The sequence below is a fragment of the Natator depressus genome, chromosome 7 (genome assembly GCF_965152275.1).
Source record: "Natator depressus isolate rNatDep1 chromosome 7, rNatDep2.hap1, whole genome shotgun sequence".
In the NCBI taxonomy this organism is placed as follows: domain Eukaryota; kingdom Metazoa; phylum Chordata; order Testudines; family Cheloniidae; genus Natator; species Natator depressus.
This window is the reverse complement of record NC_134240.1, coordinates 206,996-221,239: the sequence shown is the minus strand read 5'-3', so window position 1 is coordinate 221,239 and position 14,244 is coordinate 206,996. Positions and strand designations below refer to the sequence as shown.

The 14,244-nt window shown below is 45.2% G+C and overlaps 1 protein-coding gene across 6 annotated transcripts in view; it reads right to left on the bottom strand.

Moving 5' to 3' along the window:
* PLXNB1 (plexin B1) overlaps positions 1-14,244 on the bottom strand; it is a 193,925-nt gene that overhangs the window by 92,355 nt on the left and 87,326 nt on the right. For 5 of the 6 annotated variants that reach the window (XM_074957248.1, XM_074957246.1, XM_074957242.1 and 2 more), the window contains 2 exons: positions 5,839-6,021; positions 1,677-1,805 (listed from right to left, as the gene is read on the bottom strand). In XM_074957248.1, coding sequence (XP_074813349.1) covers positions 1,677-1,805; positions 5,839-6,021 — 312 coding nt within the window. The remainder of the gene's footprint in view (positions 1-1,676; positions 1,806-5,838; positions 6,022-14,244) is intronic. The other variant, XM_074957247.1, reaches the window with a different exon arrangement.

The following is a 14,244-nucleotide window of genomic DNA, read 5'->3' as shown; positions in this document are numbered from 1 at the left end:
ATATTGCTCTAGCCTAGGGATTGCATGAGGGAGGGAAGGGGGCAAGGCTGCAGCTGATGCTCACTGTGGTTTCTCATTTAGTTGTCATTCCTTGTATCTTTATCCCTCATCTGATTAGACTGAGCCTCTCATTTCTGAAGATAGGTTTGCCACACAGCTTTGCTTCCCCAGTCCCCCTTTCCTGCATGGATTGCAACTGTTCCTGTTGTGAGAATTATTTTCAGGTTCCAGCCATTGATCCCAACTCTTCTTGTTTACTCCCCAAACTCCTTATATATGGCCACACACAGTTTTGTTCATTATGTCTAATTATTCACCTTCTATTGCACAAGAGCTCCATCTTCTACTTCACTATTGAAAACGGAAGGCATACGCCACATTTTGAGTTAAATAAAGCTCTCTCTTTTCCACTTAGTTTAAAGCCCATCTAACAAGTTCTGTCAGTTTTGAACCAAGAGACTTGTCTGCTCCTGCTAAGTGGAGTGTAAAACAGTGGATCTCGACCAGGGGTACGTGTACCCCTGAAGGTACACAAAGGTCTTCCAGAGAGTACATCAACTAATCCAGATATTTGTCTAGTTTTACAACAGGCTAAATAAAAAGCACTAGCGAAGTCAGTACAAACTAAAATTTCATACGACTTGTATATAGAGCAGTATAAGCACACTGAAATGTAAGTACAATATTTATATTCCAATTTATTTTACAATTATGTGATAAAAATGAGAAAGTAAGCAATTTTTCAGTAATAGTGTGCTGTGACACTTGTATTTTTATGTATGATTTTGTAAGCAAGTAGTTTTTAAGTAAGGTGAAACTTGGGGTTCGTAAGATAAATCCAACTCCTGAAAGGGGTACAGGAGTCTGGAAAGGTTGAGAGCCACTGGTCTAACACACAATCATTAGAAGGCTCCAGTGCTTCATGAACCCTGTGACAAAAGTGCTGAGAGCCAACAGCTGACCCAGTATTCTGGTTACTTAGCACTAACTGGTTCTCCCAGAGAAGCCCTGTATGAGGTGTGGAAGATTTAAAATGACATAATCACATTGTGGGTTGATGAGTTAAGGGGCTAATTATCCCATCAGCTGAAATGGTAGTTAAAAAGCACAGGAAGGAAGTGGAAAGGAGGAGAGAGGGGCTAGCAGAACCTAGGGGAAGCTAGGTGACCAGCTGGTGAGGTCTCTTATTCTCCCTGGAGAGAGAGCTGAGGATTGAAGGACACTGTAGATAGATGTGGTGCATAGGGATTGCGACGATGGCTTGGTGGTGGTTACATAAATAAAAACTCACAGAAGTGTAGACAATTAAGAGGCATGCAAGACTGTTTGGGAGTGACCCCAAGGCAGGAAAGGAGCTTGCCCTGTTACAGACCCTAGCCCTTTTTCTCCACACTGCTAACATATCTGTTACTATCTAACTGTTGGTCTCTGTAGTGTAACAACTCCCTTTTACGCTCATCCATCATTGCTGACATAACTGGTGCACAGGGATGCACAAGGGCTGAGAGACCAATCCCTGGGATGGCAGGATTCCCGTCATATTTTACAGCCATGGCGTGAGGCCAGGCCCCTATGACCACAGCATGAGGCTGACTACAGATACCACTTTCCCTCAGGAAGTACTGTGGGCCCTAAATGCTTTCATTCCTTTGCAGTAGGGATTTCATTGATCTCACCATTGACTGGGTCATGACGTACAGGTTCTGCTGCGACTGGTCAAATAGCAGGTCTCCACTCACCATGCTGTTCAAGTGGATGACTAGAGAAGCATATATATTAGCTTCTCCCATTGCTCCTAAGTACACCTGTAAGAGACAGAGTTGTAGTCAGCAGGCAGGCAAAATGAAGAGTGAAGTAGGTGGCCAGCTGCTGTTTGTTGTATCTCCTTGTTACATCTAGTCATAAACTAGACTGTAATCACTCTGGAGCAGAGACAGTCTCTTTACTGAGTATCTGTACAGTGCCCAATGGGCTCCCACAGCCTGATTGGTGCCCCTAGGTGCTATAGAAATGTATAGAAGTGTATAGAATGGTGCTATAGAAATGTATAGAAGTGTATAGAATGTGTAGAATGGTGCTATAGAATGTATAGAAGTGTATAGAATAAAATGGTGCTATAGAAATGTACAGAAGTGTATAGAAATGTATAACAACAACAGGGAAAGAAGATATACGAATGGATGAGTAGGTAGGTATGTGAGCGGACGAAGGGGAAAGTGAGCTTTTGCCAACAGGTTTGAGGGCTGATGGGCAGACATCTGAACAGGCAGAGGGGAGTGCAAAAATGAGTGGATGAGTTAATAAGTGAACAAGTGTTCTGGTGGATGGAAGAAAAGTGAATGAAATTAGCAGGGAAATAATTGCCACCTCCTGGACAAAGCTATTGACTCATGTGGTGCTTAAACCACATGATTTTTCAGGATAGTTTGTGTTCACAGGGTGTAGGATGCCCCATCCTGGCCACACCAGTTCCATGAAAGCCCTGAGAGAAGAGCTGAGGTGGTCAGTCATGGGTATCTGGGAACCGTAAACTTGCTGTGGAAAGAACTAGTCATCAAGCCACTGAGTGACCATCATGAGAGAAGAAAAGGAGGACTTGTGGCACCTTAGAGACTAACCAATTTATTTGAGCATAAGCTTTCGTGAGCTACAGCTCACTTCATCGGATGCATACTGTGGAAAGTACAGAAGATCTTTTTATACACACAAACCATGAAAACAAGTAATTGTGCGTGGGTTGGGGTATTATTATTTTGTGGTTTGGGGAAAATGAAGGGTTTTTTTAAAAGGGTAATTATTTTCAGATTCAGGCCCAGGATAGAGGACTTTTTCTTTGTGTTACAAATTTATGTATTTATACGGCAGACTCAAACACTCAGTAGCAATCATAGAGCTAGACACTCAAAGAAGAGGTTTAAAGCAAGAGTAGAGTACAGCTCTTATAAGCTTTGCAGAGTAGCACCAGCACTGGCTCAGAGAAGATTATAACTGGAAATGTGTTTTGTATAAGTAGTTCTGCTTATTCTTAGGGATCCATATCAGTCATGCAGGTCACGGAAGTTACGTATTCTGTGACATTCCATAACCTCTGTGACTTCTGCAGTGGCCAGTGTGGCTGACCCTGGGGTCGCCCAAGCAGCTGGCCCCAGGGACAGCCACACTGGCCACTGCTGGAGAGGCTCCGTGACCAGCTGCACTGGCCACTGCTCAGGCAGCCCCAGGCAGCTGCCCCTGGGGACTGCCCGAGCAGCAGCTGCTGCAGCTGGCCCTGGGGACTGCCCGAGCAGCAGCCCCGGGGGCAGCCCCCCACAGCTGGTGCCACTGGCCCCAGCCTCCCCCCAAGCAGCAGCCCCTGAGGGCTCCCCCCGAAGAAGCGCCCCTCCCCAGGCCTCTTCCCCCTCCCCTCCGAGCAGTACACCCCCCCAGCTAACATTTAGTCAGGGGTATTTACAGTACAAGTCACGAACAGGTCATGGACTGTGAATTTTTGTTTATTGCCTGTGACCTGTCCATGACTTTTACTAAAAATACCCATGACTAAATTGTAGCCTTACTTATTCTTAACTGAGAGCATGCTGAGTTTGAGAACAAGCCATCAGATGGCACTGCTATCCAGCAGAGACTTACTTCTCTGGAACAAAGAATGGGCAAGACAGAATTTGTTTCAGCTCTTAGTAATAATAGATTGTGGCATGTGAGTGACAAACATCACAGGGAGGCAGGACATTCAGTGTCTTCTTGTAGGCTTGTCACAATAATTGATCTGAGTGACTAAACAGTTCTACTTTGGGAATTATGATTCTCTGCAGTCTTTCCCAAGCCCCAGTGAAGTAGATCAGCATTAATGTCCCCAATTTGCAGAGGAAGAAATTGAGGAACAGAGGTGACATGTCACTTCAATGGAATCAGTGGAAAATCTGGGAACCAAAGCCAGATCTCAACTCCTAGACATGTACCACAAGTGCATCCTTCCTCCTAGAGAGAAAGAAACAATGGGCACACAATAGGACAGTGTTCCAGTCCTGCCGGAGTGCTCTGGAATACACTTCCAGCACTCTTTTGGGGAATGGGAACAGCATTCTGCTACTTCTGCCAATTCTAACCACTTCCCAGCCTCCGTGCAGGGGCTGAGTGGGGCCCCAATTCCAGTGTTGGTGGAGGGCTCCAGTCCTGGGCCAGGGGGTTCCCTCCCCTCCCTGGATACAAAGGGTCCTCCAAGCCAGCAGGTGCTGGGTCCTGTCAGGGGGCACTCAGAGGTGGGTCAGCACAGAGGGAACCTGGGATGCTAAAGCTGTGTAGTAGTAGGATTTTATGTTTGTATTTTGTATAATTTAGAATGAAGGATAAAGAATAATAATGTAGCATGCATTAAATGTATTGACGCATGATTTGACCATACCCTGCCAGCCACCCTTTCTGAAAGCAAAAAGGAATGGCCTAGTGTGCCATTGGTAAAGATGCATCAGCCAGAATCTTGTGTCTGAAGCTGATTTCAAGGTAGTGACAGACCTTTAGGGTCACCATTTTGTTGTAAATTTAGCATTTTGAAATAAGTAAAAGAATCGGAGTACTTGTGGCACCTTAGAGACTAACGAAAGCTTATGCTCAAATAAATTGGTTAGTCTCTAAGGTGCCACAAGTACTCCTTTTCTTTTTGCGAATACAGACTAACACGGCTGTTACTCTGAAACCTGTCAAGTAAAAGAATGTAATGATTGTTTTCTCCTGCATTGCAATTTGATGTTCCTGTTCAAATGCTCTGTGTAAATCAATCCTGTTTTGTGTGTGTGAATGAGGAATGTGTTTGCTAGAAGACAAGCGTGAAGGCCATCACCAGACCAGATGTTCTATAGAGGAATCGAGGATGGACGTAAAGGCACCAGGAGATTGCAACACGCCCTACTGAGATGTCAGAAGAGGGCAGATTGACAACTATAAAAGATGTGGCAGGCACCCATCAATGGGGACAAGATAGCTGTGATCAAAATCAGCATGAGGTAACTCCCTGAGAGACTGATGAAAGAACAAGATAAAGGATGAGAAGAAAACAAGCTCTCATCAAACGGCAACTGATTAGAGCATGACGGTGCAAAACTCATTGGTCCCAATGAAGGAAAATCAATATAAACAGGTTGTTTTGCCATGAAACTTTGGGTTTGTCCGGCCAAGACTTCCCTGGAGCATCGTGTCGCGACCGACAGAACCCGGCTCTTCTCTACCCATGATCAACCTAGCTGAACACTAGATTGATCCAGACTCTGGACTGGTAACTATAACATCAACTGGCGGGACAGTGTGCGCGTGTGATTGAATGCATATGCTAATTGTTGTATCTCCAATAAACACGGCATATTGCCTTTTCCCTTGAAAAAGATCCCGGGTGCTTTTTATAAGCATAACAGCTGGACCAGGCAAGTGAGCTCAGGGACCAGATCCACCAGAAGTCCAGGGCAGAACTGGAGCTGGGCAATGTTGGGAGCTAGGTAGAAAAACCGTCCAGACAACAGAGCCCCCAGCTAGGCAAACATAGGGAGAAGGCAGGGGTGGGATGGGCTCTGCTCCTCCCACAGCTCTCCCTATCATCCTCCCACCTCCCCACAACTACCTCTAGCTCCCTTTGCTCCTGTGCGCCCTCCTAGGACATCACACTGCCCTCCCCCCAGGTATGTACCTCAGCTCCACCCCCATTCAAAGTGAGCTTCCACCACCTCTGGGGATCTGACACTTCTGTGTTTAGGACTCCAGCATGCAATAGGAGCACCTCAGTTGCACCACTCCATGCCTGACCCTCATCAGTAACGCCTTTTCTTCGTGCTGCCAGTCCAAGCCAACTCCTACCTTGTGCAGTTGGCCTCTGCTGTCCCCCAGAAAAGCAATGGTGTGGCCATCTTCCACATTCACGGCCACAGCAGTCAGACGGGCCTCCGGCTTCTCCAGGGTGGGGGCTGTTTCAAGAGGCACCCGACTGGCCATGGGACTGGGGGTGTGGTCCGAGCCGCAGGGGTACGCGTCCAAAGTGTCCTTTGTGGGTCAGGAAAGAAGAAAGGAGAGACCATTCCAAAAAGGAAACCAGGATCTTTAACATCTATTACTCCCTTGCCCTCCCTATCCCCTTCCACCCAGGCATCTCAGTGTGCATCCCAAATGTAAATTAATTGAGCCTTAAATTCCCTTGGAGGCAGATAGTATTATCCCCACTTTACAAAGGAAGGTGAGGCACAGAGAGGTTAAGGGATAAACCCAAGACCTGACTGTGAGTCAGTGACAGCTTGAAGCCAAGTGCAGACATCACTCCCCCTCAACAGATACTGGGTGGCCCCAAGCACTTTATTCCTTTGCAGAAGAATCTAGGTCTCCTAGTACTCAGACCTCTGGCTTATGTAAATACTTGAGACACAAACATAGGTGCTGGAAATTCAGCAGAGGGATGTTTTTACTGAGTCACTTCTGAAACACTACCTCAGTGTGTTTCCAGGGGATGTTGTGCTATCATCTTTCAGGTGAGTTTAGATTAAACTGATTTTCTTGAAGACTTCCCCTCTTGGAATCACTGCAAGGCAGAGTGAAGATTGTGTGAATGCCCTAATTGTACATTACTTACTTTCCCTGTATAGATTACTTTTTAAGTCTACGCTATGGAGACTATACTGGCATAATGCAGACTACACCGATGGAAGTGACTTTTACACTGGTGTAGGAACTCCATCTCCCCAAGTGATGGTAGCTAGGTCAATGAAAGCATTCTTTCATTTACCTAGTTGCATCTATATTGGGGGTTAGGTCAGCACAGGTACTTCACTCAGGGGTGTGAATTTTTCACCACCTTAGCGATGCAGCTAAATTGATCTAAATTTTAAGTATAGCCCAGACCTAACTGTAACCTTAACTCTGAATTCCCTGAGTTTGTAACACTTTGTTTTGAGATATTAATGGATTCCAAAGCCAGAAAGGACCACTGTGATAATCTAGTCTGACCTCCTGTATAACTCAGGCCACAGAACTTCTCCAAAATAACTCCTGTTTGAACTAGACCATATATTTGTAGAAAGGTCAATTTAAAAGTTGCCAGTGTTGGAGAATCAACCTCAACTCTTGGTAAATTGCTCCAGTAGTTAATTACCCTTATTATTAAATATTTATGCCTCATTTCCAGTCTGAATTTGCCTAGCTTCAGCTTCCAACCATTACCTCTTGTTATACCCTCGTGGGCTAGATTGAAGAGTCCATTGTTAAATATTTGATCACAGTTCATATGTACCTACACGGAGAATAAGTCAACTCCTTAACCTTCTCTTTGTTATGCTAAACAGACTGAGCTTCTTGAATCTATCAGTACAAGGCGTATTTTCCAATCCTTTAATCATTCTTATGGCTCTTCCATGAACCCTCTCCGATTTACCAACATCTTTCTTGAACTGTGGACACCAGAACTAGACACAGTATTCCAGCAGTGGTTGCACTCATGCCAAGGACAGAGGTAATAAAACTCCCTACTCCTACTCAAGATTCCCCTATTTATGTATCCAAGGATCACATTAGCCTTTTCAATCACAGCATTGCACAGGGAGCTTATGGTCAGCAGATTATCCACCACGACCCCCCCGCCCAATGTCTTTTTCAGAGTCACTGCTGCCCAGGATAGAGTCCCCCATCGTGGCCTACATTTTTATTCCCTGATATATACATTTACATTTGGCCATATTTAAACACATGTTGCTGTCTTTTGCTCAATTTTACCAAGAGATCCAGATTGCTTTCATCAGTGACCTGTCCTCTTCATTATTTATCACTCCCTCAATTTCTGTGTCATCTGAAAACTTTATTAGTGATTATTTTAAGTTTTCTTCAGATAATTGATAAAAATGTTAAATAGTGTTAGGGCCAAGAACTGATTCCTGTAGGGCCCCATTAGAAACACACCTGCTCAATGATAACTCCCCATTTACAATTCTATTTTGAGACCTGTCAGCCAGTTTTTAATCCATTTAATGTGTCATATTAATTTTGCAGCATTCTAGTTTTTAATCAAAACGTGCATTACCCAGTCAAATGACTTGCAGAAGTCTCAGTATATTACATCTACACTATTACCTTTATCAACCAAACTTAGAATCTCATCATAAAAAGATATCAAGTTAGTTTAACGGGATCTATTTTCCATTAACCCATGTTTGGCATTAATTACATTACCCTGCTTTAATTCTTTATTAAAGAAGTCTCATATCAGCCATTCTGTTAACTTGCCCAGGATCAATTTCAGGCTGACAGGCCTATAACTGTCTGGGCCATCCTGTTTACCCTTTTTCAATATTAGTGCAACATAAGTTTTCTGCCAGTCTTCAGAAACCTCCCCAGTGTTCCAAAACTTATTGAAAATTAACGGGCCAGCAAGCCTCTCAAACAGTTCTTATAAAACTCTTGGAGGCAAGTTATCTGGACTAGTTGATTTAACAATGTCTAACTTTAATAGCTGCTAGTTAACATCCTTAAGAGCTACCAGTGGAATGGAAATTGTGTTATCATATGGTATGACGACATCAGCTATTTCCCCGCCAAATATAGAACAGAAATATTTATTGATGACTTCTGCCTTTTCTATATTATTGACAATTCTAGCATTTCCATCTAGTAATGGACCAATGTCATTGTTAGGATTCTTTCCGTTCCTAATATACTTTAAAACCCCCTCCTTATTGTCCTTAACTCTGCTGGCCATAGACGTTTCTTTGTGTCCCTTTGCTTCCCTTATCAACTTTTTACAGTTCCTAGCTTCTGATTTATATTCATTACTATCAAATTCCCTTTCTTTCAGTTTATATATATATATATATATATATATATATATATATAGTCTTCACATACCCTCTATGCCAGGTTGACTTTTTAACCCATGTGACCTTTCTTGAGTGCAGCTTTTTGGCCATCTAGTAAAGTCTTCTTAAACACTTACCAATCATCATTCACTTTTTTCTGCCACTGATTTGGCTCAATTGTTTTCCCCTTTTGTAATTAGCCCTTTTAAAGCAGCAAGTTTATTTTATATTACTTCTTTAGACTTTATTTTGTTTGCATATAGCACATGTGATCAAGTCATGATCACCTGCACCTAAGTTACCACTGATTTTTAATTTTGTGATGAATTCTTCATGTGTGTCAGAGTAGCCTGGCAGCCAGCTGAGGCATAAGCAGTCTGTTGAAACTACGGGCAATGGGAAAGCTCCCAGTCAAATAACAACACTGAGCAGACCAGAGAGACTGCTTACCTGCCTTGGGATGATGGGTCCTCGCCTGTGCTTGGCTGAACCCTGGTTGAATGGTGTAGGGCCTATCCCAAAACCTGCAGGTAATTGCCTCTGATGACTCATCACACTCTCTGGCTCAGGGCTGACTCATCAGGCTTAAGCAGTCTCAGACTCGGAAGTATCACAATCTGTCAGTACTAGGTCTAATACAAAATTCACTATGTCGGATGCAAACTTTGTATTTTCCACTGAAAGCATCTGATGAAGTGAGCTGTAGCTCACGAAAGCTTATGCTCAAATAAATTGGTTAGTCTCTAAGGTGCCACAAGTACTCCTTTTCTTTTTGTGTTAGGAAATTGTCATCTATAATATTTAGAAATTCTGAGGATGTTTCAGTAATGGCAGCATGAGACCTCCAGTATATGTCACTCAGACTGAAGTCCCGCACAATCATGCAGATCTTTTCCTATTATACATGTTTTTAAGAAGCAATCCTGTTCCCTAAGGTGATTTCATGCTATGTAGCTGACACACACTAGTACCTCATCTTGTGGTTTATCTGTTAAGACAGATCCATAAGCATTCAAGATCTTTTCTTTCAAGTTGTCAGTGACTCAGAAACAACTATTGCCATTTTTGGCAATGGAGTGCCACTCCCTCTCTCCTTTTGCCCACTTGATCCTTCCTAAATAGATTATAACATTTTAGCATTCCAATCAGGCAAATCACCCTACCAGGCTTCAGTAATACCACCTAGTTCAAATTTATGCTAATAAAAGAGCAATTCCAATTCTTGTTTGTTATTCAAGCTCCTAGCATTGGTGTATAGGCAATTAAAGAATTTAATTACAACAATCCTGTAATATGTTTAACCATTAACTTACTGATAGGTGCTCTCAACCATAACTCCTTTGTAACTTAGGGGGTTTTTGGGGGGTGGGGCGGTGTTTGGGAATTTCATTAGGTTTTTTTTTTTTTTTTTTTTTTTTTTTTTTTAACACTATGAGGTTTCATATATGGACACTAAACAAGAAACCCCAAAAGAATGCTCCCATACAGTATTTTAAGGCTGCAGAAATGGCTCCCAGGTCCTGGGGTCCTCCAGGAAGTAGCCCCCACAATGTCACCTGACTCAGGACTTCCCACACAGCCCCAGCCAGGCACCGTGCAGAGGGGGTTGGCAGAGTCAGCCCAGCTCTAGGATCCCAGCTGGCTGAACTCAGCTCAGTGCTCTGGTCTGTACCACACTGCACACAGTCCCAGCTCTGCCCTTTGCCTCAGGTTGCCAGGCAAAGGGCAGGTGGGTTCAAGCCCAACTTCCTCCTTCTGCTCCCACACACCTGGGTCCTAGTGCAGCTAGGATTAAGGAGTGTCGGATTTCTGTTGAGGCAACACCCAGAGGCCTCATGCTGGAACAGGGCTCAAAGCTGCCTCCCTGGAGCAGGCGTGGGAAACTCCCAGATGAGCAGAGCCGAACCCCTCCAGGTCCACTCCTAAACACACAAGAGACAACAGACTGGGGCCTACTGAGCTAAGCACAGGCCTACATGCCAGGAGCTCCACTCTAGTTCTCTCTGGTCCAGGGAAGTCACTGCTTCTCCCTTTTAATTATTTTATTCCCAGCTGGGGTTGTGGTGGAAAGACTTAGGGTGAGCCCATTACAGGGATGGCATGGTTACCTCCGAACCAAGCGTTACAAGCCCAGGAAATCCAAAGTGAAGGTTACACTTCAATCCAAACAGTGTGAGGTAAGCAAGGGGTTTCCAGACTTTTTTCCCTGAGGCCCACCTGTGCAGCTGCAATAGGCACTGCCGCCCACTATCAACACTTCTTGAGGAAAAGTATACATTTTAATTATTACATCAACCTACACGGTTTGATAGCGCCTCCTCCCACCTCTCCCACCAGGCAGACAAGCTATCCTCCCATTAGGCTGATCAAACGGGAAATCAGACAAGGAGCTGCCAAGCACGCAGCCTGGCCTCCTGGGGCCACCACAGGTCCATCGGGGAGAGGGGCACCATGGGGCGTGCGTGGCCCCTCACCTCAGCAAGGACCAGGGCCAGCAAGAGGGCAAAGAGGCCAGGCAGGTCCCACAGCCAGCCCCCGCCAACACCTTCTGCCTCAGCAGCCCATTAAGTGCCTTGAGCACGTCACCTGGCAGCCCAGCCACAGTCACCCACCCAGCACCCTAGTGCACCTCACAAGCACCCCCTGCCTTGAAAGGAATGAAGGGTTTGGGGGTTGCCAGTGCCGGGGACCAGGCATGGGCTCAGGCCAGGCCCAACCATTACCTGTTACGATCCCGATCACAGCATTGTCCAGGCAGAAACAGAGCAGCACCTTCAAGCCCTAGTCCTGGGGGGGGCCACAGGGCCGATACTCCGACAGCCACAAATCTCAGGCTGTAGCAGCTCAGGAGTGGAAACAGCTGTGAACCCTCCAGCCTCCTCTAGCCACCCTGGGAGCCGCTGCCTCTCAGGACTGGTCCCTTCTCCTTGCCATCCACCCACCAGCTCCACTTTGCTCTCTGCTGCCTGTCTGGGGTGCTGGATGTGGGCCATCCCTAGCCACCACTCCACTAGTGGAGGGGACTGGCGGCCAGCTCCCAGCATGGGACTCCTCATCACCATCCGCTTCCCAGTCAGACATGGCGGCGCTGGGTGCCCTGCAGGTGGGAGGGGGCCTGCCCCGGGGGGGGGGGGGGGAGGCCATGACAAGCTGTTCAGGGGGCGACTGAACCTTTAAATTGTGCCCCCACCATCAACTTATACAGTTTGGGGGAGCAACATTCCTTATGTCCCCCTCAAACTCCACACACTGTTCCACCAGCAGACCAAGACAGACTGTGTTGCAGCCCATCTTTGGGCCACAGTCCACAGTTCGGGAACCCCTGGAGGTAAGCAATGTCCAGCTATGGACCCCAAGCCCTCACTCCACCCTGCAGAGATTCCAAGCAATAGTCAGAGGGCTATGGCTACTTTTGTGCTCCCAGATTTGACTAAACTGATGTTTCTAGATATGTTTGATTGTTTTCCCCTTCTCCGCTCATGGCATCACTGCAGAGGACAGAGTGAAGAGCGTTTGAGTGCCATAACTGTGCGCTATTTACCTTATCTTGTTTGGGTTTCTTTTAGGTGTAACTGAATTAACTGAATTTCCTAGGTTTAGAGAGGGAAGGTGGGAGAGAGAGAATTTCTTTTACTGGACCCACTTCTTATGGTGAGAGAGACAAGCTTTCAAGTGACACAGAGTTCTTCCTCAGGTCTGGGAAATGTGTCACAGCTAAATACAAGGTGGAATAGATTGTTTAGCATAAGTAATTAACACCTATTTCAAGGGACCATTCAAGGTGAAGTGGCCCTTTAACACCCTTCCAGTTATGGGGGGACCACAGGAGGGAAAGCAGCTGGGGCAGTTGTTAATGGGTTACAGCTTGTCAAAAGAAAAAAGAAAAGGAGTACTTGTGGCACCTTAGAGACTAACCAGTTTATTTGAGCATGAGCTTTCGTGAGCTACAGCTCACTTCATCGGATGCTCACGAAAGCTCATGCTCAAATAAACTGGTTAGTCTCTAAGGTGCCACAAGTACTCCTTTTCTTTTTTCTTTTTACGAATACAGACTAACACGGCTGTTACTCTGAAGCTTGTCAAAATAAGCCATAAAGTCCTCAGAACAAGTGCAGTAACTGTGGGTAGGATATGCTGTATTTTTCAAACAAACGAAGAGATTGGGAATCCCTGCTTTAAGTGCACAATGGAACTCCGTCTTAAATATGGAGTCACAACCAGTGCCTCCATAAGTCAATCACTCCTTGAATCTTGCTAAATACTTGGCCTCAATAATACTGTGCAGCAGTGTGTTCCACAGTCTAATTATGCCTTGTGTGAAAAACTCTTAGGCTCCGATTGCATGAGTGCTCCATAGCTGGCGCACGGATGGAAAAAACACAGTGGGTGTTCAGCGCCCACCAGCTACAGCTAATTGGGGGCGTCGCTGATCACCTAATCTGGGGCACCGCTGAACAGCTGTTTGGAAGCTTGGGCAGTGGCTTGGGGGAGGGCAGAGAGCAGTGAGAGGGCAGGGGCCTCAGGGAGGGGGCGGAAAGAGGTGGAGTGAGGGCAGGGCCCTGGGGGAAAAGGGCGGAGTGAGGACAGGGCCTGGGGGCAGAGCACCCCTAGGGAAAAGTAAAAACCAGTGCCTATGGAAAAACTATTTCCTTTTATCTGTTTTAATTTCACACATTTCAATCTTACTGAATATTCCCTTTTCTTGTATATAAATCAAAGAATAGAAGCTCCCAATTTACGTTCTCTCTAGGATTACCATTTTGTTTATTTTAGTATGCCCCCCTCTTTTTTCCTCTACATAAACCCAAACTTTTCAATCTCTTCTCTAAGCATTTTTTCCATGTCCCTAATCATTCTTATCGCCCTTCTCTGAATTCCTCTAATTCTGCAATATCCTTTGTGAGACTGGGTGAACTATACTGCACACAGGATTCCCGCTGAGGATAACCCATCGCTTTATATGAAGGCATGATCATATTATTCATATTAGTCTCCACCCATTCCTTATGCATCATAAACACTTTTTTTTTTTTTTTTTTTAACTGCAGCTATACATGGAGCAGACGCCTTCATTGATGACACCTAGGTCCTTTCCCCAAGTCAATACCATTAATTTAGAACCCTGTGACGTGTAGGAGTAATTCAAAATTTTCTCTCCAATGTGCATTACTCTGCATTTACCAACACTGAGTTTAATTTGCCATCATCATGTTGCTCATTCACCTAGCTTGATCAGGATCCTCTGAAGTGCTCAACAATCTTCTCCAGATTTAACTAATGCAAATAATTTTGTGGCATCTACAGATTTTGCCACCACACAACTCACACCCTTTCCAGGTCATCAATAAATATGAGAAATAAAGACCAGACCTAGACTGAACCTTAAGGCACCCCACTGTTAACCTTCTGCCATTATGAAAATTCACCATTT